The sequence below is a fragment of the Hemibagrus wyckioides genome, linkage group LG19 (genome assembly GCF_019097595.1).
Source record: "Hemibagrus wyckioides isolate EC202008001 linkage group LG19, SWU_Hwy_1.0, whole genome shotgun sequence".
NCBI classification, from domain to species: Eukaryota; Metazoa; Chordata; class Actinopteri; order Siluriformes; family Bagridae; genus Hemibagrus; species Hemibagrus wyckioides.
In genome coordinates this window covers 9,268,140-9,293,070 of record NC_080728.1, presented here as the reverse complement: position 1 = coordinate 9,293,070, position 24,931 = coordinate 9,268,140, and the positions used below count along the sequence as shown (strand labels likewise).

At 40.2% G+C, this 24,931-nt stretch overlaps 1 protein-coding gene across 4 annotated transcripts in view; it reads right to left on the bottom strand.

The window, feature by feature from the left end:
• tbc1d22a (TBC1 domain family, member 22a) overlaps positions 1–24,931 on the bottom strand; it is a 163,497-nt gene that overhangs the window by 78,780 nt on the left and 59,786 nt on the right. For all 4 annotated transcript variants that reach the window (XM_058417224.1, XM_058417226.1, XM_058417225.1 and 1 more), the window contains one exon: positions 20,340–20,454. In XM_058417224.1, the coding sequence (XP_058273207.1) occupies positions 20,340–20,454 (115 nt within the window). The remainder of the gene's footprint in view (positions 1–20,339; positions 20,455–24,931) is intronic.

The window sequence follows — 24,931 nt, the reverse complement described above, 5'->3', positions numbered from 1 at the left end:
TGCCCAGGAGTTCAACAAGAGACAAAATGTTCTAGATACTATTAATCGCATTAGAGTTATAAACAAAGCAGATTTTACCAGCACCTGGTAAAACTTTCTCCTCAGCTACAGTGATCAATAAAGAAAGTATTTCAGTGCAAAGGATCAAGTCTGCTGAAAGTGCAGCTGTCCCTCAACAGCTTCCTTACTCATCACAAGACAAGGACACGTATAGAAGAATCTGAGTTGTTATATTCAACATGAATCCACAGCACCCCCTGTGGTGAGCCTGAGAAATGCAGCATATAGATAGGACAATAAAATGTTCCTGCTGCTTCGGGGAAGGTATGCCTTATGGTCAAACGGCTCATATGGAGCTCGAATGCGCATTATCGTACTTATTGCACAGGCGTGACAGATGCACTCTGATTGGACGGGGCTAATCAGTCTTCGGATCTGAGTGCAGAAATCATCTGCGGCATGTTGCTTGTGTAGCAGATGACAAAACAGACAGGCGGGAAAGAGAGCGGCAAGCGCACACACCCACGCTCTTTTGGTGTTTAATGTCCAGTCTCTGTGTGGTGACCATGATGCCATCTGGACGAATGCGCTGTGATGGGAACGGATGGTTGCCCATGGAGACGCACCAGCGGTATGGAGGCAAGGTGACACAGTCAGTGCATATAAAGAGCAGAAAGGGCAGCAAAACAACAGAGAACAGAGCGACCTCTCACACACCAAACCACTTTAATGTGTTTAATTGAAGATGGACTCACTTAGCACTCTCAAAATAAACCAGCCTGCCACACACACACCTTCACACCATCATCTAAGCTAGATCCATTAGCAATTTTTTCAAGTTCTCATATAAAACTTTCTCCATATATAAGCACTGATTGTAGCTATACACACAACTACATCAGTGTCACTGCTGTCCTGAGAATGCTTCACCATCCAAATAACATCTGGCTACATCTGGTGGTCCTATAGTGGTGGCTCTCCGGTGATGAATGGGTTGCAGATGGGCTACGGTCTGTAATCATATAAAAGTGGATCTATATTGCATACGCCTGATAAAATGGCCGAGGTAAACGTACCTAATAAACTGGAAACAGTGTATGACTTTTCAACACAGCTAAGCATATTCAGCCTGCATATATAAACTAGCCGCTTCATCGTTATGTAGAATAAACATGTCATTATTTACTTGAAGAGATTTGATGTAGTTTTAAATAAATGGAGATTAAAGAGCTGGTCTTGTTACTGACTGAATATCAGGGGATTTACATTCACTGCCCATATTCCAATGTTGCAATATAACTAAAAATATCAGCATGGTTGTTTTTGGGACATTCACGACTACATGATGCGACAGTCCTACTTCAGCTGTGGCTGTACACACACATCACACAAGCAGCTCCACATCTCTTGGTTTTCTTCATCCGGAGCTACAACTAAGAGTTAAGCCGATCTTCACTTCATCTGTATTATGACGAATAATCTTTCTAATCTTCCTGGACTAGGTAGTTGTGAACTGCTGACAATATTTCTCCTAAATCCAAAATATAACTATTATTATTTAGAGTGTATATTTTAAAGGAAATGACAACACATCAAAATAACCCAAGATCATGCAGTATTTGCAGAGCTTTAATAACTCAAATAAAACAAAATGCAAATAATCTGTAAACAAATTGTGTTTAATGCTTTGGCTAAATAACATTAAGAAATCAGTATTTGGTGGAATAACCCTGATTTGCATGTGTTTTGGCTCCATTCTCTCCACCAGACTTTCATGTTGCTGTTGGGGAACTTTATACCACTCTTTTTGCAAAAAAGCAAACAGCTCAGCTTTGCTTGATGGTTTGTGACCATCCATCTTCCTCTTGATGACATTCCAGAGGTTTTCAATAGGGTTCAAATCTGGAGATTGGGCAGTGGTCTCTTATTTTTTTCCAGAGCTGTATAAGCTAGGACTGGTAAGTGTGTTATGGTTTCAGTGCACAGGCATCGCCTGAACTGGTTTTTTATATCAGTACAAAAAATTTTGCAGCCAGCTCTTCTCTTCTTGACAAAAATAAATAAAAAGAAAGCATCTGAAAGGAAGCAGCTTACCAAGCTGAAATCCAATCTGAGGTGTATAGGGCATGTCTCTGCTCTCTGACTCTATAACTGTATCAGTGAATGTTACGGAAATTGCGACTAAACTTACTATGCTTAGTACTTTTCTGAATAAGAAACCCTTTCTAAAAAGGAACTACTATAGTTTCACACAGAATCTTCACAGAAAGAAGGTCTCTCACTTTCTGAATGACATCACGCTGATAAGCAGATAACGCTGATAATTAATCCTTCCCACAAACTCATTACCCCCACCCCATAAGATGTCAGAAGGAGTGTCAGAAGTATCCGGGGCTGCCACTGCCAGGCAGTTCGAGAGCTTCATCCTGCTGGCAGTCACACTCCTCATCATCCTGCTTCCCATCAACAAGCGCCGGAATGAAACTGGACTGAACTGAACTGAAGAGTTAGGGTTTCACGGCAAAACATAACACAGTATTAAACAGCAGACTGTACTCGGTGCTCTCCTTAGCCTTTTACACTCAGAGCCTGCTATTTATAACAGTTTAATATATATGATGGAACATGGATCATATCAAGATGCACAAATCTTCATATCGCACCTGCTAGTTGATGCCGTGAATAGTCTTGCATATTTGTGGTGGTGCAAAATTTTCTTACATTTTAAATATTGTACCATAGACATAAGTTTGAACATGGTCATATGAAGCAAAAGAGAAAATTTTCATACTAGTGCATGTGATTAGAACAATGGTGAGAAGCAATGGCTTCAATTAATGTGGAAGGAACTGTTTAAAATCTTGCCAGATTTTACAAACTCACTATAGTTTAGGAATCAAGGCTGTTCAAAAGAGCTGTGTAATTATCTGACCAATAAATAAATCAATAAATAAATAAATAAATAAATAAATAAATAAATAAATTTGACAAAAATTCTGTCAGCAAGAATCTAAAGCATTTGTACTGTTGTGGAGTCAAGCATCATTTCTTTTCTTTTATCCATCTCTATTTTACAAAAAAAAAAAAGCTTGAACTTTTTATGACCACTTTAGACAAAGGAAAATTAAGAAAGTTCACTTCAACCCCTGCATATAAGCGAGGAAAAGTTGCCAGAAGACAGAGACCACAACATGGCCATGAAAACTGGTGAGCTGTAATTGGAAGGTTGAATGTGCTGGTGGGTTGAGGACAGCTTGCTTGAGCCGGAGCTCCGCTGGGACACCTGGTCCAACCCAGGAGACACTCTGAGGTGTGCTTCATCTCTGCTGTGTGTTAATTAGCACATGCTGCTGGTGGCCTCTTCGTTGAAGGGGTCTGTATACACAACCTTCCATGACAACAGCAACAACATACACACAGCATACCTGATTCCCATCAAGCACAGAACTGTCGCCTGGTACTCCAACTCGCCACAATATCTGACTAATTATACATTCCACAGGAGAGCCAAAAAAATAGAGCTACAGAGCAAAAAAAAAAAAAAAGAGGATGTCCATACGGTGTAGAGTGCATCATTTGACAGTTTTGCACCAATCCCTCCATCTGGAGCCAGGTTCCTCCTGCTAACGCTTCCTGTTGGCCTGTGGTCGCTTCCTGTGTGCAGGGGATAACAGACAAGCTTCCCCTGGCACGCTGCCGCTGCCAGCTGTGAGGACCTGGCACTAGTTCTGACGTTGCACACCATGCAGTCCTGCCAGGCCATATGCCCTCCGTTTGCCAGGCCACGGGGAGGAGAGGAACTCAGACTCGGTATCACCACACACTCCAGAAGGGGCATTCATATTCAGTGTCATTCGTACCGTCCCACATCATATGACCAGCAGGGCTCGGTCATCAAGAAGCATGTTTGCCTGCACCCAGCGCCGGGTAATGAGTGGAACGCAGATTCCACAAAGGTGTAATTGAAAGCGGGGATAATTAATATTGGAGTCGATTTGGCAAATCCGTCGCCCTAGCAGCAGAATAATGAGAGCTGGGACCATAATTACTATGTAAGCGTGGCATTGCGCAAAATGGAAGGTGCGGATCCATGTGTGATTTATGAGGATCGTCGTCAGAAGGTAATGAATAAAAAGCCCGTAGCAGAGAAGGAACAGAGTGCTCACATTCTCCAAGAGTCAGGTGTTGCCACATTTCACACAGAGCCGAGAGACGAGGCGATGAGCCCTCTCTCCTGGAGAAAATACGTGTTTCAGTAGCCGCTTTATTATCAATGGACAAAAGATTTCAGTGTAAGACACGTGTGAGTGATGTAATTGAGGGCTGAGTTTTCAGAGAAAGAAAATCAATAAAAATAAATGTTAACTGAATGAAGAAAAGATGCGAATGCACTGCGATGAAATACTGCTACAAACGAAGGCCCTTTCACAGAATTAGGGAGTTCACATAACAGAATTTCCTTATACTTTATGGTGGGATTTCAACTCATTAATGGTCAATATGACAGACAATGCAATAAAAGAAGCTACCTATAAATACTTTATATATGATATATCAAACCAACAACCAAGCAAAATAGTTCAGTTTTAAAGAACCTGGAGAACTCATTATGAGTCAAGCTCAGGGCAAAGCAGAAAGTCAATTACTATCTCGTTCTGAATTAGATACCTCTTCAATCACTCTATAGAACCTGAGTGGAGCCACGTGAGCATGCCCTGATGGCCTTCATTTATGCCGTAATACACTGCATCAACAAAAAAAAATTGCTATTTATCAAAATACAAACCACAGTCACTTTTTTCCCCTGGACTAGTATTACTGATGCTTTCTATAACACTATGCATAAACCCAGTACCGGGGCATTATGACAATCTTCTGTTGCTGAGTCACGTAAAACATCACAGACATACCGGTGAGCTTTAATAAAATGTCTGCCTTGTGTTTATGTGCATGATGAGGTGCCAGTCATTTCACCCACAGCCTACATCAGAGGATAGAATCTGATCCTATATAAATCCGGCATTTCAGCCTAGTATTGTTTGGAAACATACTCAGTATTAGACGGGAGAATTTTTACAGACCTTTGTAGAGTCAAACATAAATATCAGGGAAAATAAAGTGGAAAAATATAAGGACATTTAAGGACATGATAACAGACACTGAACACTATGCAGGAATTAAAGCTATTAAAAGCAAGACCTTTCTTAGGTCTTTTGCTGTTTCTACATATTGTTTTTATTATTTTAAGTATATACTTTTGCTGCTTTTTAAAAATATTTTAAAAAAAAAAGAAAAATTATTGCTTTATTTTTTTTATTCTTTTTATAAATAAAAAAGAATTTATAAATATAATAAATAAAATCTAATTTTATCCAGAACAAACAATTAAAAATTAAAACAATTAGGTCACTTCAGATGAACAAATTTTTTAAAATAAATATTATATAAATAAACAAGTATTTGTTCTCAGTCTGCATGAACTCTGTGCTTTTGCCTTTAACCATGTCCTGTGTCTATGGGGGTATAAATATGCAGATTTACACATTTAAAAGACTTTGTCCACAGAAGTGACAGATGGCTGCTAATCTGCACAATTCAGGTAATTAATTAAAAAAACATAAGCAATTAAAGAATACCTTTATGCATAATTAGGGTGTTAACAAACAGTTTCATGTGTCTAAAATAGCTGGAAATTTGTCAAGAATTGGGCCTCACACACTTATTTTTTGCCAGCAAAGAACATAAGATTACAATGAAAAACAGCTGATCCCCACAGCTTGATCCACCTGGTGGTGGATCATGTGCTTATGTGAATACTGAAGGCTCTACTAGGAAGTTTAGACTTTAGTCTGAGTTATCCTACTAGCTTTACACAAGACGGTGAGCCAAATATTAAACCAAATCAACTGTTAAAGAAAGAAAAACGTTCTAAATACGTTGTATTTACAACTTAATTGCAAATGTCACTTCCTTATATTTCCTTATATATATTATTTTATTTCCAGTTGTATCTTAGCTTACTGATAATTCCATTTTTCAACTGTTTTCATTTTTCTAAGTGTTTTTATAACAATTTGACTAATTTAATAAACCGATCATGCATAACATTATGAGCAGTATGAGGTGAAGTGAATAAGACTGATGATCTCCTCATCATGGCACTTGTTAGTGGGTGGGATATATTAGACAGCAAGTGAACATTTTGTCCTCAAACTTGATGTGTTAGAAGCAGGAAAAATGGGCAAGTGTAAGGATTTAAGCGAGTTTGACAAGGGCCAAATTGTGATGTCTAGACGACTGGATCAGAGCATCTCCAAAACTGCAGATCTTGTGGGGTGTTCCCGGTCTGCAGTGGTCAGAATCTATCAAAAGTGGTCCAAGGAATGAACAGTGGTGAACCGGCGACAGGGTCATGGACGGTCAAGGCTCATTGATGCACGTGGGGAGCGAAAGCTGGTCCGTGTGATCTGATCCAACAGACGAGCTACTGTTGCTCAAATTGCTGAAGAAGTTAATGCTGGTTCTGATAGAAAGGTGTCAGAATACACAGAGCATGACGGGTCAGGGCTGTTTTGGCAGCAAAAGGAGGACCAACACAATATTACGCAGGTAGTCATAATGTTATGTCTGGTCGGTGTATAACAAGGACAGTTGTAAAAAGCATTTCACTACATGTTGTACTGTGTATGATTGTGTATGTGACAAATAAAACTTGAATCTGATCTGAACCCTAGCTCTTGGGCCAAAGTGAGAACAGATCCTAAAGTTACAATTCAGAATCTAGTTTTAGCATGGCAACAGGTTTGGAAGGGACACTTAGGGTTGTGATGGTCAGGTGTCCACATACTTTTGGTAATACAGTCTGTTACAAGGAAGAGGGAAAGAAGAGAAACCCCTTCCAGCTGCATGTTTTTAGCTTAATTTTCAGGAAATACTTTTGTAAGATGGGTAAATTATCTTCCAAAAGCACAAGACAATGTCAAGATGAATGACTTTAAGAGTTAGTCAAATGAAAACCTTCATTTTTTTAATGCCTTATTTATTGCAAATGGGTTTGATTCGACTCACTCGTCATTTTTTTTTCGAAGAAATACCAGATGAAAATGTCTCTATTGAAGAGATGTTCACTTGATACCATTTTCTGCAGTGGTCTATCATTTTGCAATTAAATAAGCTTTTATTTCATACTTGACACTGGTCTTCCACATGCATTAAATCATTTACAAGAGGAAATGAAGCTGAATGGGGTGTGATTGTCATTGTCGGTGCACTAACAGAACTGCCTGAAAATTAGGATTTTACTTTAGCACACTGTCAAAAGATATTCGTGATCACAGAGATTATAAGAAGAATAAAGTTGAAAAGGTCCATGTTTAGAAATAGCCCATGTATCTGCTTACAAAGTAGTAATCTGGCAGTCTCTTCTGGAGAACATTTGAATGGAAAGCTGTTGATGAGAGAGAAGCAAGTTGTTTTGAAGCTGAGATGAGACGGAGCCACTGCACAAGCAACGAGCAAAGCTGATACAATTATTTGGAACGATTTTAGAAGAATGGAAATCATTGCTGTACCAACAACCAAACCATCACCAACAAATATGAGGAGTGATGGTATCACAGTCCATCATTCAAAGAAATATTGACACAATCCACTGACTAGTAGTAAAGAAATACAGAGATGAACCACAAAAGCTCTGGAACCAAGCTGAACCTGTACCAAAGTGATGGAAAGGCCAAAGGGTGAAGACCGATCATAATCCAAAACTCATGGTGGTATGGCATGGTGATGGTAGTGTCATGGCTTAGGTTTGCATGGCTGCTTCTGGAACAGGACCACTAATCTTTACTGATGATATCGGTAGAAGCAGAATAAATTCAGAAACAGAAATATTCTCTCTGGCATCAAATCCAGTTGGGAAGAACTTCATCATGTAGCAAGACAATGACCCAGAACTCACTGTCTCAAAGAACTTTTTGCGGTGAAACAGTGAGAAGCTTTACATCATAACTCAACTGTGCAGCATTTCACCTCCTGAAGAGGAGACTAAAGGGAGAAGGCACTCAAAACAAACCACTGAAAGAAACTGTGGTACAAGCCTGGAAAAGCTGCTCAAAAGAAGAACGCAAACAGACCGGTGATGTCAGTGGGTCAACAGCCTTTATCCAGTTACTGAAAGCAAGGGACATGCAAGAACAGGAAGAAGAAGAAGAAGCCTTTATTTGCCACATATAAATTAAAGCACAGTGGAATTCTTTCCTTCCCAGCTTGTTAGGAAGTTGGAGTCAGAGTGCAGCATCAGCCATGATATAGCAACCTGGAGCAAAGAGTTCTTGTACATGAGCCTGACCATCTGATCAGTAACTCACAGCCTTAACCGTTGAACCACCAGTGCCTGAAACTGGATGGTCTGCCACCAAAGGTACAATGTTCTAAGCTGATCAACACATCTAGATGCAAATATGAAAAATGAAGCTGAAAATCTGAACATCTCAAACCCAAATGTCTTCACTGTATGGAATTCGCTTTGCTGTTCCAATACTTTCAGCAGGAACTGTAAGAACAGTAATATGTAAAGAGCATAAGCCACTGTGAACATGTATCATTCTGTTCCTGTCTATATAAAAACGGATGCTTTATCCTCTGCCGTTTTTGGTAAGTCGTCAAAATCAACCTAAATATAAAATATTAAATAAAAATAAATCAGTAGCTTTATTTAGCATGTTTCTTGTCAGGTTTTGTACAGCAGTGAGCTGGGAAGCTTGACCCTAAGGCAATTTTTAAGGCAATCAGTTTTTAACAGTGTAAAGTCAACACAGCAATGACAGTGTAAATGGGAAGGAATGTCAGGGTCTGGATATGCAGCAACACAGGTGCAATTGTGAACCAAAGTGGTTTGGACAATCCAGAAGTGCTAATGAATACTGAACGGCACGTCTCTTGTTGCACCACTCCAGCACGTCAGTGAAAAAACATTTATTTCTGACCACGAAAGAGGCATTTGAGTGCAAACTGGAACTAGCCAGCCGACACTCGATCGAATCAGAGATGCGGATTATGCTTGTACACAGAGCCCTAACACCCAAGACACGCACATTTGCATGAGAAATGTTTCAAAAGTGTTTAAGTGTCAAACCGAAAATTGACGCGTCACGTGACGTCCTCTCCGCTGGCTCGCCTCGCTGTACTTCAGTTGTGAGAGGACAGGGGCTCTAAGGGTGGCTGTGATAATGAGAGGAGACGACTAAGTTTCCCAGAGTGTGAAATATGAGCTCAGATCAGTCCATTAGGGAATTAATTTGCAGTTCTCAGCGGTTTGAGGGAAATCATTAGACGTACAGTAATGAGAAGGTCATGAGACATTAAGGGAATGGTCAGACAGTTAAACTGCCCTTTCCGAAGTCCTTGGAATTGATAAATTACTACCAGAATATTTGGTACTGTAACAAATAACTGTATAAGCCTCAACGTCTGGCAAAGCAATAACACGACAATTTAGAAGTGAAGCAAACACAGCTCCGCCAAGCGTGACACGTTTCACTAGGAGAAATAAGGAGAGCGATTGCTCACAGCATGGATCTGAGCAGAAGTTCAATTTATAGCTTTTTATAGCTGAGTAATTAAACCGAATCCAAAAATATTCAATATTATCCAATTCCTCAAAGAAAACGAATGGCTTGGTGACAGGGCAATTTCTCTGAATTATTCTCTGCTCGAGTAAAAAAAAAAAACCCGAATGTAATATGAGATGTTTGATTCGTCACAGATCATTAGGAAGAATTTAAAACCATGCTACATATTTAGCTTACCTGCTAATCGTGTCCTAAAGACTAAAACAATGCCAATATCTGAATCTGTATAATGCTACAAATATCCTGATCTCAATCTGTATTCAAGTTTATATCCAAAAGGGGGTGAGGTCTATAACCAACCCTGACCCCTACCATTATACACCCTGAAAACAGTGGAAAAATACTGGAAATGTTCCAGCTGTATGAAAGTGAATAGCTGGTGCTATATTCTTGTCTTCCACGGAATCCCGGTCCTGATGCAATCTGATGCGTATCTCTAGACTCTATGACTCTAGCAGATGCTACGCAATTCTTCCTGGCACGCTCTTTTAAACAGAGAAAAATAGCCTGTCTACTATTTGCATTTATTTCGAACCTGTTCAATCCAAATAATGTTTATGTATTGAGTTACGGCTCTGTTCCTCTATGTCAAAGTCCTAGATGTAAGCCAAAGTCTGAAAAGAAGTAGGAGTTAGGTTTCTACTCTTTCAGCTCTTTTAACTCTCAAAATGAGTGATTTTTATCTGACAGCTATACAACCTTGTTTTGAAAAATCTATAAAAGGCTCAGCAGCTCATAGCGGCATAGTGCGAGTTTGTGCTACTCATGGCTTCAGTCTCATAGTGTCTCACGCTCTCTAAGCGAGGCTGGGAAAGTAGAGTAGAGTGGCTCGGTTCGATGAGGAACTCAAGCAAAGAAAAGTGGAAAAATACCCGCCATACAATGTCTGAGGACCTGCCGGGCAATCACTTAACAACTCGTTAGAGCAAATCAGGGACATTTAATCAGCGCCACATTAAAATCAGCGCTTGGCTCACTTACCCGAACAGAGGAATACGAACCAACCGATACTCATTAAAGACTTGCTGCTGCGTCTCACACACCGCTGACCATTCATTTCTCCAGTGGAAACCTGGAGCTCTTGGTCAATCTGAAAACTCTTACTGATGAAGCGAGGTGAGGTGCGGCGAGACGAGGCGAGGAAGAGCTGCTGGTTGAAGTATGGATCGACGCAAAGTCTTTGCATATGGATATTTAAGAGATGGGGGGAAATAAAGAAGCTTTTAGTGGCTGTGATTGTGAAAGGTGGGAGTTGAAGCCAGAAGAAGGACTAATATGCTAAACCGTTCTGAGTGCCACCTGCTGACTAGTAGACTAGTACTACTTCCAGAGTGAGAGAGCATAAAAGAGAATGCGCTGAAGAGCCTCTCGCGTAAGAACGATTCCTCCAAATCTCAGCAGGACTCCCTTCATCTCCTTTCCCTCTTTGCACCACAGGAAACGGTTAAAGCCACATGCCTCATCCCACCTATGTGACTCCGTGCGTTTCTTCTCGCTAAATTATCTAGACACGTGTACATTAGGGAAAATGAAAAGTAGATCTGCTTTCAGTCTCAGGGTGTAATAGCTCTTTTCTTGATGTTCCTCAAAGACATTGGTACAAGCCTGGAAAGACTGAGAACTTCTGACAGTGGTGCTGATGTTGTAGTGATGTGATTTGAGTTTTTGCTGCATGACTTGGAACATTCAAAGTGTTTAGCTAGTTTCTTCAAAACAATAGGTTTCAGAAGGAATGTCGCTTGCAGTTTGTGTCTTAAAGGGCAACCGAACAAGTGAGACATAGTTACCTAAGGTTATGGGATTAATTAATGCAATACTCAGTGTCGTGACTGGTTGCAGGAGCTAGGCTCATTGGAAGATTAGCAAAGCAAGCTATGTCCTAGCTACATATACTCAACCAGAGGCACCAACAATATCTGCTACCTCCTTACAGCTTGATTTTAATTTATAATTCTATCACAAGGATTCTGATGATACTGTAAAATGACTGATTTTTGTGCATCAAGGAATTAATTGTCAGTGAAGAAGTCAGATTATAAATGTCACAGGATTGGTCTGAGGTGCTGTATGTGTTGAAGCATCATTATTTAATTGACCTAAAATTGAAAAAAATGTCATTAGTCACACTGTCACATATTTACTGCCTACTGTTGCTGGATAATTCATTACTCTATCTTATGAATGTATGTATAAAAATGCTTGTTGGCCACTTTTTCCACTTGCTGGTGTGAACACAGGTAAGTCTAAGCAGTAATTGTCACTGGACATTGGCATTTCATTAAAGCTCAAGTTATTTGGATTTTCAAAATCATTTTCAAATGCTAACTTCTTCAGTTCACTCAGAAACGACTGTAGGACTTCCTCCATGTAGGGAGTGATAAGAGCTATTAATTACACAAGAAGGAGATATGCATTCACCCAGCAGATCTCAGACCAGAGCCTGGGCCTCCACAGATGTCCATTACCTCCACACATTGCCATAACTCCTGGGCCTTGGTGATTACTAGAGCTTGATATGTATGTCTGGCAAAGCAGTTACACGCCACCTTCAAACTCCCCAAGCCCATGAGGCAGTCTTGCAGAAACTAAGGGTTCGGGTGTGCTTGGAATATACTGCAGTAATATTGCACAAAGAGAGTATAATGCTGCTTCTCAGAGTTATCGGTGATGTATTGCGGAGACAACAAACAGCCGGGTTCTAACACGGTACTAATTTTACTATCATTTTTACCAGAGGTGTGTTTTGTCTGGGGGTGTCCATGTATTTTTGTTCTTATCTAGCAAACTATGGGCAATATATTCATAGAAAAGGTCCAAATAACCTAGAGTAAATGGTGAGATAAACCAATTTCCACAATGTGCAATGCCCCAAGTGCTGATTCATAAACATTTCAAATAAGGTGTTATCTTCAACTACTAAAATTCTGCATTAAAAATAAAAAAAAAAACCTTTACAAAAAGGTTAGCCCAGAAGAGGGAAAAACATCTCGTGTTGAAAGCGAACAGTGTCCTGACCAATTTTATATCACAATTACTTGTGGAGATAAAATAATTCATTTGTTTATACTAATTGGAAATGTTTGATAAGTCGATTTCCCTTCTGCCAGAGGAATAGAGTGCAAGTGTACTGGTAAAAATGCTTAAAGGTACCTTTGGATCTCTGTTTTATAGAATACATTTAAATAGAAGACTAAGGGTCTAATGGTCAATATATATAGACCTGTGCTGGGTAAAGTAAAAGGCATTGGCTTGCAACTGGAGCTCAGATTATGGATAATAAAGAGGAGAAATGAGTTGCCAGTGTAAGACGGGAACTGAGTAGAAGATTCAATCCTGATAACATGCCAGCATTAGAACATACGGCTTTAGTCATCTGTCAGAAGTATGAACTCATTCACACGGCAATGGCGGCAGCTGTAACAGTACCACACAAGCAGTTCATTATTACCTTTATTATCATCTGCAGTGCTACTGACGAGCATTAAAGACAGCCTCTGGTGAAGCACATCTCCTCTAGGACTCCAGCCTGGGAGAATCCATACATCGGCATGAAGCAAATTACAATATAGATCTCCTCGTGTTCAATAGTGTGCCATACTAAAGAGTCCATACCACTCCATCAGGTTCATCCTCTTTAATTACAAAGCCTTAATGTTGCCTAATGGGAAAACTGTTTTGGCCTAGAATGAAAATAGGTCTAGACTGAAAGGAGGCAAATTACACAACTTATTAAGAGCAGGACTCTGTGGCTTTTTCAATACACAACAACTGTGCAGATCAGGATGCTCCTGGAGGAACTGATAGACATACCTAGACTTCTCAAACCCACAAGTTCAACTGGTGCCCAGAGATCCAAATGAGAGCAAATTCTGGTTAAAGCGAAAGTCCGAAGCAGGGCTACTGATCATTCTGACTCACATAACAGCGGTATCCGACACTGATAATAGCAGGTTGCATTTCAAATAAGAAGCACTTTGAAAGTCTTTATAACCCCCCAGTCTGCAAACAGACACTGATTAAATGAACTAAATGAAGTTTATTTCATAGAATTTATTGCTTCATAAGTCATTTTATTACAGAGCTCCTGTTCTTTCCTTGTGAAAGAATTCAACACGTTTTTAAAGATCCCCCCAATGCACATTTTCCCAGACCTTTTATGTTCTGATTTCTTTCTATTTTTATAGTAACTTCAACATGAAAAGACAAGGAAATGAATTGCAATATACGTTAGAGAGGCTGTCTTAGTGCCGAGAAGAAAGGACTGTCTGAACACAATAGATTTAAAAGAATAGTGTCTTATGACTTACCTCCAGAAGTGAAAAGGAAGAAATTTGCATTTGAAGATTATGCACGTTTACAATATTCCATTATGACTCCACATATAGACACTAGCTGTGATTTATTCATTTAATTAGCGTCCAATGCAATATGTAGCAAATAAAAAAATATAAATAATGAATATGACCGTGAAACCTAGGTCTATCCGTAAACTTTTATTTATAGTCTAATGCTAGGGCAGGACCATCAAGGGTATCTTTAATGTGCATCTTAGACATGGAAATGGAAATATAGAGTGCTTTTAAAAATAACTTAAGGTGAAAAGATGGTGCCGCTCCAGCGATAAATGAACAGCAGAGTTTAGTATGTGTATTTCTAAGAGTTTACCCACTTTATACATCAGATAACAATAATTTCTTCTGGAATAGTATAAAGTATACAATTAATCACTTTGGCCATAACATCATCCACATCCTGTTTCTAGTCACAACCTGATGTAAAAGCCGGTCACAATAACTGATAAAAAGGAGCCTTATTACAGTCCCATCGTTCACTTTGACTGATCCTTACACTAGACCAATGAGCAGACTCTCTGCTTCTCAGTGAGAAGGGTGGTGAGGGGGGACAAAAAAATAAATACAAGTACTTCCTGAGAACTCCTAATAAAATGCAGTGCCTGAATTCCACCAAGCGTCATCAAAACTGATGAGAACACAAGTAAGCTTTCTTGAGCATACATGAGCATATTTGTGGATTTAAAGGGGAAAGCTATACACGAAAAAGTGACTGATATCCGCTGTAAAAGCTGCAGCTGGATCACTGATGCCTCTGCAGAGAAGTGTGGACTAAAATGATTCCTCCAAATCAACACAGCATTGTTAAAGGAACCAGATTTGAACCATACTAAAAAATCTTGAACCTGTGGTCTGATGAGGCTCCACAGCTCTACAAGTATAAAGAAGTTTAAATGGACAGAACAATGATCTCCAATCTGGTTAGACAATACAGGATGAAACAGAGAGACTGTTCATACTGACACCATTTAAACCAGTTTGTTATGCAAATTTCATTTGATTCATGTTTATGAATTGTGCCAATACTTCCAGTCTGGAAACTGAAATTTATAGAACCTCACTGCTATCGTGTACTTTTCGTCATGTACTATTTAGGCCTATATACTGTACATACATATTGCTGTGTACTGTACATAATTCATCTGTCATCTCTATTAATAAAAAGAGACCATGATTAGTTTTCACTGCTGGACCGTTCTAATCATAGCAATGACACACACACACACGGTACATGTATGATAGCACGTTGTGCATTATTACTGTAAAGCTACTGAAATGTAGCTGTAGTTTCAATAACAAGAGCAGTGACATTTAATCAAACTGAAGAGTTCGATGTTCACCTTTAAAACGTATAAAGAAAGAGAAAGAAAAATCTGTGCAGAAAGCATCTACAGTACAGCTGCCACTCTCCCTCTTCACATATATCTCCGTAGACGTGATAGGGGAAAAGTTATTGTTCAATAATGCATTAGACTAACAGCATCTTACAAACAAGTGGCCTGCCTGCTTTCAAATTATATCCTGTCATCATGCATCTTTAAAAAGCAGCGAGGCTCTGAGGATCTACACAATCGACACGAGAGAGGAACGCACTCCCCGAACCACTTTTTCATTCTCCTCATTGACAACAAAAGATGCCTTTTCCTCTGAAAAGCTTTGTGAGGACAGCGACAGAGCGAGAGTAATGTAGGGAGTCATGTTTGAGACAGTTCCTCCAGGATATTACTGTTTGTTTGTGCCAAAAATGCTTGATTTTGTAGCAGCTTTTTTATTTTTTCAAAATCTTTCACAGGTATTTCTTCTGTTGTCTCCCTCTCTCTCCCGAAGTCAATCAAACCCTGCAAGCTGTGTCAAAGTCCACGGTCCGAAGACTCTTCCATTAAAGCTTAATGTTTGACTGACTGTTTACAAAGCTCTGACACTGGAGACTCCTTCCATGAATAAAACATCTCCTACATAAAATCTTCAACAACTAACATCCTCTCGGATTTCATGTGATTGTTATAAAATAAATGCTTGATTTTCTATAGCTTTTTCACAATTGTGGTGCAGTTTGCAGAGCTTTTTGTGCTTTTTTATTGTTTGCAAAAATCTAGTTGAATTAGTAAAATCGTAAGCACAGGATTCTTCATTTAAACTCGACGCAAATGTTATTACTGTCTTTGATAGCAGTACTCATCTTCGACACACATTAATCCAAGGGGTATGTGGCTGAACGGGTGTTGTGATGATGTCACATGTCGTGTTTTGACCCAAATCTGGAGAAAAATCTGGAATCTCAGGTCACCTGAGTTTCCTTGACGTTGTGTTCATTTTTCTGTTCGCAAAAATGGGACTGCTTGAGACATTCATAAGGTATAAGATGAGGATGAGGACAAAGAAGAAGAACTTTTCACTGCAATAAATCCACTTCATTCAGCAGAGTTCTTCAGGTTGCTGTCAGACTGGTCCACTCTTAACCTCTCATTCTGTCTCTCTGTCCACTTCTGATTGAGACTCATGGACACATTCACTTCACAGTAAGAAAAATGCCTTTACTCGCTGGACACTGTGACTTTAATAGTGCACCTAGCTGTCTGAAATGTCCACCAAAGCTATACTCTGACAGAGGAACCACTCACTGTGGTCAATATCAGAGCTTCAGCACCCACTAAGGCTCAGAGATGGATGAAAAAGGATGTAGAATGTTATATATACCAAAACAGAGTTTTCGTCTACCTTGTGATGTCCTAAACAAATATTAAAGACTGTAGTATAAAGTATAGGTAGTCGTACAAGTATATATATGCCTCCTGGTGGCCCGGGTTCGGCTAGGGTGCTAACCCAGCCACTGAAGAGTTAATCTCGTCCCTGTCCTGGTGATTTTGTAGATATGTTAGTAATTTAGTTTATTCCATCTCAACTATTATTTTTCTTTCCTCTGGATGAAACACGCTTGGATCACTCACCCGCCCGGACGTAAAGAGATGCTACGCTTCTGCTCTTTTAAAAGCTTTGAAGAACAATCCACAGTAGGAAGCAGGGTTCTATTTGAGATAAATATATCAGGAAAACACAAATCTGTACAAATTTCTGCCAGTTTAAGTAGGTCAGCAGTCAGAGAGCACAGTACATAAGGAGCACATTCTATTAGATCAACTTTGTCTAAGTAGCGTTTATTCTCTTCTAAAGTGAAGCGAGTAATCTTTCACCTCTAGTTACGCTCACGTTGCGCCTTGAAGCCTGAAATTCACATTCAGAGCTCAAAGAAAGTGACGTGAAAGATTCAAATCTGAAAGATCTGTCTATTTCCTCAAAGTCTTAGGGCTGTGTTTATCTTCCATGAGGTTATTTTATTTAGGCTTCGAAGGACGTCACATCATTTTAGTCACTTGATCAGTCTTAAAGCTGGTTTTCTGACACACATTTGTGACTTTATATACAAAAAGCTGCGTAAAGCCTAAGCACAGAAGCGTCAAGATTGTTAACAAGATAATCCTAGCAGGAGTGAGGAAAAAAACAAAAAAAAAGACTCACTTATAACTATAAATATATGTCTATACATATTTCAGTATATGATAAAAGATGGATTAGATGAACAGATATTGTCTGGAGATATAAGCAACCACCTGAGTGTATAAACTTATATCACTGTTACAAAATAAACATAAGCATGTGTAGTCGTAGTCAGGTCTATATAAGAATGTACGTAATAATAAACAGTGTGTGGGATGAGAAATACAGCTACACTGTGGACAGTAAGCATGTGATATATGAGTGAACAGCCAATGTTTTAAATAAGTCCACGAAAAAATATGAAAATCAGGACATAATTAATTTTTAGTGATACCATTTACATATTTTAAAATGTTTTGTATTATTGAAAATAATAGATTAATTACCATTCAGTGAATGAAATGGAAATGCAATTTAATTTATTGTTCCCTATCCAATACAAATGTAACGGAATTTAACATTTAATTTAACACCACTACGCTCTATCTAAACTGCTACACACCACTACGCTCTATCTAAACTGCTACACACCACTACGCTCTATCTAAACTGCTACACACCACTACCCTCTATCTAAACTGCTACACACCACTACGCTCTATCTAAACTGCTACACACCACTACGCTCTATCTAAACTGCTACACACCACTACCCTCTATCTAAACTGCTACACACCACTACCCTCTATCTACACTACAATACACCACTACCCTCTATCTACACTACAACACACCACTACCCTCTATCTACACTACAACACACCACTACCCTCTATCTACACTACAACACACCACTACCCTCTATCTACACTACAACACACCACTACCCTCTATCTACACTACAACACACCACTACCCTCTATCTACACTACAACACACCACTACCCTCTATCTACACTACAACACACCACTACCCTCTATCTACACTACAACACACCACTACCCTCTATCTACACTACAACACACCACTACCCTCTATCTACACTACAACACACCACTACCCTCTATCTACACTGCTACACACCACTACCCTCTATCTACACTACAACACACCACTACCCTCTATCTACACTACAACACACCACTACCCTCTATCTACACTACAACACACCACTACCCTCTATCTACACTACAACACACCACTACCCTCTATCTACACTACAACACACCACTACCCTCTATCTACACTACAACACACCACTACCCTCTATCTACACTACAACACACCACTACCCTCTATCTACACTACAACACACCACTACCCTCTATCTACACTACAACACACCACTACCCTCTATCTACACTACAACACACCACTACCCTCTATCTACACTACTACACACCACTACCCTCTATCTACACTACAACACACCACTACCCTCTATCTACACTACAACACACCACTACCCTCTATCTACACTGCTACACACCACTACCCTCTATCTACACTACAACACACCACTACCCTCTATCTACACTACAACACACCACTACCCTCTATCTACACTACAACACACCACTACCCTCTATCTACACTACAACACACCACTACCCTCTATCTACACTACAACACACCACTACCCTCTATCTACACTACAACACACCACTACCCTCTATCTACACTACAACACACCACTACCCTCTATCTACACTACAATACACCACTACCCTCTATCTACACTACAACACACCACTACCCTCTATCTACACTACAACACACCACTACCCTCTATCTACACTACAACACACCACTACCCTCTATCTACACTACAACACACCACTACCCTCTATCTACACTACAACACACCACTACCCTCTATCTACACTGCTACACACCACTACCCTCTATCTACACTACAACACACCACTACCCTCTATCTACACTACAACACACCACTACCCTCTATCTACACTACAACACACCACTACCCTCTATCTACACTACAACACACCACTACCCTCTATCTACACTGCTACACACCACTACCCTCTATCTACACTACAATACACCACTACCCTCTATCTACACTACAACACACCACTACCCTCTATCTACACTACAACACACCACTACCCTCTATCTACACTACAACACACCACTACCCTCTATCTACACTACAACACACCACTACCCTCTATCTACACTACAACACACCACTACCCTCTATCTACACTACAACACACCACTACCCTCTATCTACACTACAACACACCACTACCCTCTATCTACACTACAACACACCACTACCCTCTATCTACACTACAACACACCACTACCCTCTATCTACACTGCTACACACCACTACCCTCTATCTACACTGCTACACACCACTACCCTCTATCTACACTACAACACACCACTACCCTCTATCTACACTGCTACACACCACTACCCTCTATCTACACTACAACACACCACTACCCTCTATCTACACTACAACACACCACTACCCTCTATCTACACTACAACACACCACTACACAGTGAAAGTTATGTTAAAGCATGTCACAGTAATCATGTAAGGAGTCTGTGCAATGCTTGTGCTTGTGCTAGTCAGTTAGAGCATATGCAAGTCTAGTGTGCACATGAAGGTAGAGCCAGAAACAAACACAGGGTGATCCTTTGAGGATCCTTTCAAAGGATCAGAAACATCTCACTCCCTGTGAGTTCAGCCGAGCATCAGCCCATAGGGCTCGTGTGTCGCTCGCTCATTAATAAATAGAGGGCAGATGAAAGAGCCATGCCGTGTTTGTCCACACTTTTACTGTCTATTATCAGCTAACGCATTACTTCCAGCCATGGTCGACTCGATCATTTCCAACAAGCTCTGGAGACAGACAGATCTGCTTATATATCTACTCACCGATATACTCAAAGATGTAGACGACGAAGAAGGGCGTGACGAGATCGTTGATGCCCTGGACGTAACCGCTGGCAGGATGCCGGATGGCCCAGATGAACAGAATCCGCTCGAAGATCTGAAGAACAAAGAATCAAAAAACCGTGACCTGTGGCTACAACTGAACGATTCATGTATATACATATGGTTTAGAAGCTCAGAGAACAAAACTTGTGTAAACATGCAAAGCTATGAGACTTTGCACAAGGTCACATTTGACTGCAATTAATTAGACACACAGACGGCATCTCCTCATTTAGCCAGCAATCAATTAAGAAAATCAATTAAGCTCTCGAAAGTAATTAGCATCACAACGTTCAATCGAGCAGACGGCAAAGGGTGACAAAAAAAGAGTGTAGAAGCAATGCATGCACGTGTGGCCACGTGCTTATATACATGAAGGTTAGTAGTTAAAGAGTACATGAATGTGGATTTTAGGACAACTAGATGCAGCATTGAGGTGGAATACACGTCAGCCTTGTCGCTCTGGTAGTGTGTGAATTATTTACATTAAAATAAATAAATAAATAAATAAATAAATAAGCTCAGCACATTGTGATTGTCTGAAACCTCGTACAATGTATATTGAATTTATGAGGAAGCATGCGTGGGAGTTAGCAAGGTTACAGCAGCTAGAATGAAAGCCGACTGTTTAATAATGTTAAGCCAGCTATTTAACTCTGCCTCAGGCCCTGTCCACATGTACAGATGTTTTTCCAAAATTCTTTTCCCTAGTTTTTGACCTGTCTGTTCACAACGATTTCCAAAACATAGCTGTCCACATAAAAAAAAAAAAACATTGAAAAAATAAAATGTACTTGAGCCCACTTGAGCACAAAAACGTCAAGAATAACTTCAGCAGAACAGAAAAGTCCGTCATGGCCGAAACCAAAAATGAAAAAGACGAGAATTCACTACAGAAATGAGCCAGCACTTAAGGTTATATTCAAGTAAAAAAAAATACGCCTAATAGCAGCAAAATAACTGCAAAAATAATTCTAAAAATTACGCTGAGTTGCGTTGTGCACTCCACGTGCGTTTGGATTGAACGCAGCAAACATGCCCGGTGCGAGAAAGCCGTCAATCTGCTTAAAGGTGCAAATTTAGCTGTCCATCAAATCTTCCTTTTAACAACACAAAGAGCGCTAACTAGAGCTTGCTCATCTGTATTCATTCCATCTTCATTTCTTAAGTCTATTCTCCGTGATGCTAAGTAACGGTACTTCCTTTCTCTTTTCTTACAATGCAAACACCTCGATCTTCATTAAAGTGTCTTTTCGCAATCCTTCACTTCACTGTCAGCTTGCTTGGATTAAAGGAAACTGGGGGAGAAAATAGAGAGAGAGAGGGAGAGAGAGAGAGAGAGAGAGAGAGAGAGAGAGAGAGATGCACTTTCTCTCTAGTGTCTGACAAGTCAAACTTGACGCCTGGCTCATGCAGAGAGGCTTTCGGGACGCCATGTTCCTGTCAAGCCCTAAATAAACTCATTGCTTGTACGGTGTCCAGAACACCAAACACGGTGCTCGAGTCTTCCTTACATGCCCCGTGTGTGACTTACTCCCTGTTCTGTCCATCAACTAGTGAGGTACGCTCACCTCCTCTGACGGTTCCAGTGTTCACATTGCTTTTGTCAAAAGAAATGCAGGATTCGCAGCTTGGTCTTACAAGTATGTTAATGTCACAGAGTCGGTTTCCCATAGTGCACCTCGGCCTATGCTCACATTCACCGTCGTCCTTTTAATTATGTTTAATTATTAAGTTGTCTTTGGCGCTTTCAGTGCTGAAGCCCGGGTTCGAGTCCTGAGCAGGGAACCAACTCAACCACTGAGGGGTTAACACTCAGTGCCGGTCCCAAGCATGGATAAAAGAGGTTGCGTCAGGAAGGGCATTCGTTGTAAAACCAGTGCCAAAATCAAAATATGTGGACCAAATGATCCACTGTGGTTACCCTGAACTGGGAGCAGTGGCCAAAACAGCAACAGCAACAACAACAACTTTTCGTTTCCAGTGAAAACAAAGAAATCGTTCTGTTCTGCAAGTTCTTGACCACACTAAATCTGCCTTTTTTCTTCCAAATATTCCAGTTTTTGTATCCTTGCTTGTATCTGTTGCCCCGACTTACATCTCTGCCTATCTCCTGACCTGTGCCTGATCTTTGCCTTCTGTTTTGTTTTTTCCACTGTTCCTATTAAACTGACCTGCAATTGCATCCCCCACCTCTGAGTCTGTATTCCCGTCATTCTTCACCCAACTATCACAGAGTAAAAATCAGTTAAAAAACACTTAAAAGCAGGCAGCAAAAAGAGGGAAAAAAGTAGTGTTTTGACAATTACAGGATTTGATATGTAATCCATCTATTTGCTCAGCACACAGACTCCTCTACAGCAGTGGCCTTCATCTCACAAATAACTTCTAGGTGGTTTGGAGACGAGAGACGAAATCCTGTTACACACCCAACAACCTTGGCTTGCTTAAATAAAAAAGAGAGACAATAATAACAGCTGGGAGCACAACCCCTGCTGGCTAAGGTCACACGGCGGAGGCTTAGCGTGTAGCTCGTGGTGAATCTGTGTATGGTTAGCTGGTGTGCTGCTCGTGTAAGAGCCTGTAGAATGCTAAAGAGAGGCTGAGAGATGCGCACAGTTGGAGTGATCACTCGAGAGGAAAAGAGGTGTTGTTGGCATGCAGGGCAAGGTGCAAGTGAGTGAGTATGTGCACAAGCAGCCTGCTTCCTCGAGTCATTTAGAGGAAAGCTGTTGCTTTAAAAAAAAAAGGGGGGGGGGATCAGAAGCTTTTTCCTCGACAGATGTGAGTAAGTAAACATTTAGAAATGGACGTGTGGATTATTTATAATGGAGCAGGACAGTATGGGCAGGCGATGCATACAGCATGCATCTTTACTTAAAGCCATTTCTTTTCCTGTGATGTGACTCAACAGCTCCCTAAACTCCTCTATCTATCTACCTATCTACCTATCTATCTACCTATCTATCTATCTACATAAATATCTATCCATCCATCCATCCATCTTTCCATCCATCGATCCATCCATCTGTCTGTCTTGTCTGTATCTATCTATATGTATTCTTGTCATAGACTGACTCCAGAAACCTCTCACACTTCTGTTCTGTTCCTTTTGAAGCCACTCTCTACAGTAATGTAATCATTTCATTTAGATCTATCCAGAATGACCTAAAAAACGAAAACGATTCAGATATAAATTCATCTGAAACATTATAAAAAGTACACCTAATATAAACAACACACTGCAAAAGTGTTACACACCTTCATTTTTAAATATGGAATTAAAAACATTTTTTAAAGGTGTCCTGTACGTTCCGTCCTCGCTTAAGCACTATTCTATGCCATTGTGTAGTATAAATAATGTAGGCAGTGTGTTTACAATAAAAAAAAAAAATACTAACAAGAATGCACTTATTCAGCTGAAAGAGTGATGCTGGAATGTTGGACACTTCATGAACTCATAGTTTTGCATATGGAGTGGGAAAGGGGGCGGGGCTACCGGGTGCTGACGCTGGGTGAGAAAATTGCATAAGATGGATGACGACACTCTGGCGGACAAGATATCTTAAAAATGTCTTTTAGAGAAGCTCATGCTGGGTGATTTATTTATGAAAATAAACATTTCAAAAATTCTGTTTATACAGCTAGCTGCATCACATTACACGTGTTTGATCGACTGGAAAACTTTAGCGTTCCATTTGAGTCGATACTACTCTTAAATCCATAAACTAGATGAGTATATAGTGTATAGTGTAAGAGCAGAGGGTATAGTATGTCATTTGGGACATGTCCGTGGAATAAGTTCTGTACAATAAGTTCTTTTCTCGTGGTCTAACATTTAAAAATCTGCCAAAGTCTGAAAAGTAGCATTTAGCGTAAATTTTGTCTGTTAGGAAAAAAAGGAAGTGATAAACGCATACTGATTGACAAGAAGTATTAAAACACCTAGTTTCCCTGAACACTGGCTTCACCAAGATCCTAAAACGGTCTATAAAGCTCAGAACACACATGGCGCTAATTTACACCTGGTTCTCGGAGGCGGAAACGTTCCTGAGCGAGACCGGCTGTCACTAATTGCTCAAAGCTCAGTACATCAAACAGAATGTGTAATCTGCTGCACTTTCTGTTTTCCCACCCTTTTCTGCTGCTGCCCTCCCACTTCCTGTACGTTCCTTCCTCACACGCATATGTACGAGGAGGAGAAGAAGATGCTACGTCACCCTGTGCACCGTGATTACATTTAGACTAGTTTGGATTAATTACACAAAAAACAAACGCAAACTCAGAAGAAAAATTCCGATAGGAGTTATGGGCTGGGGGTGTTTTTGTGTTCAGTGTGGAATGTACGAGAAAAGCAGGAGAAAGCTGCGAGTGAAACAGAGAGAGAGAGAGAGAGAGAGAGAGAGAAATAGTACGAGACAGATGGAGGGAAAGGAAAGAATAGAGGTAAAAAAAAAAAAGGGACAGAAAAGAGGCAGAAAAAAAGGACAGAAGGAAGATATAAAAGGACAGAAGAGAGGGGGAAAAAAGAG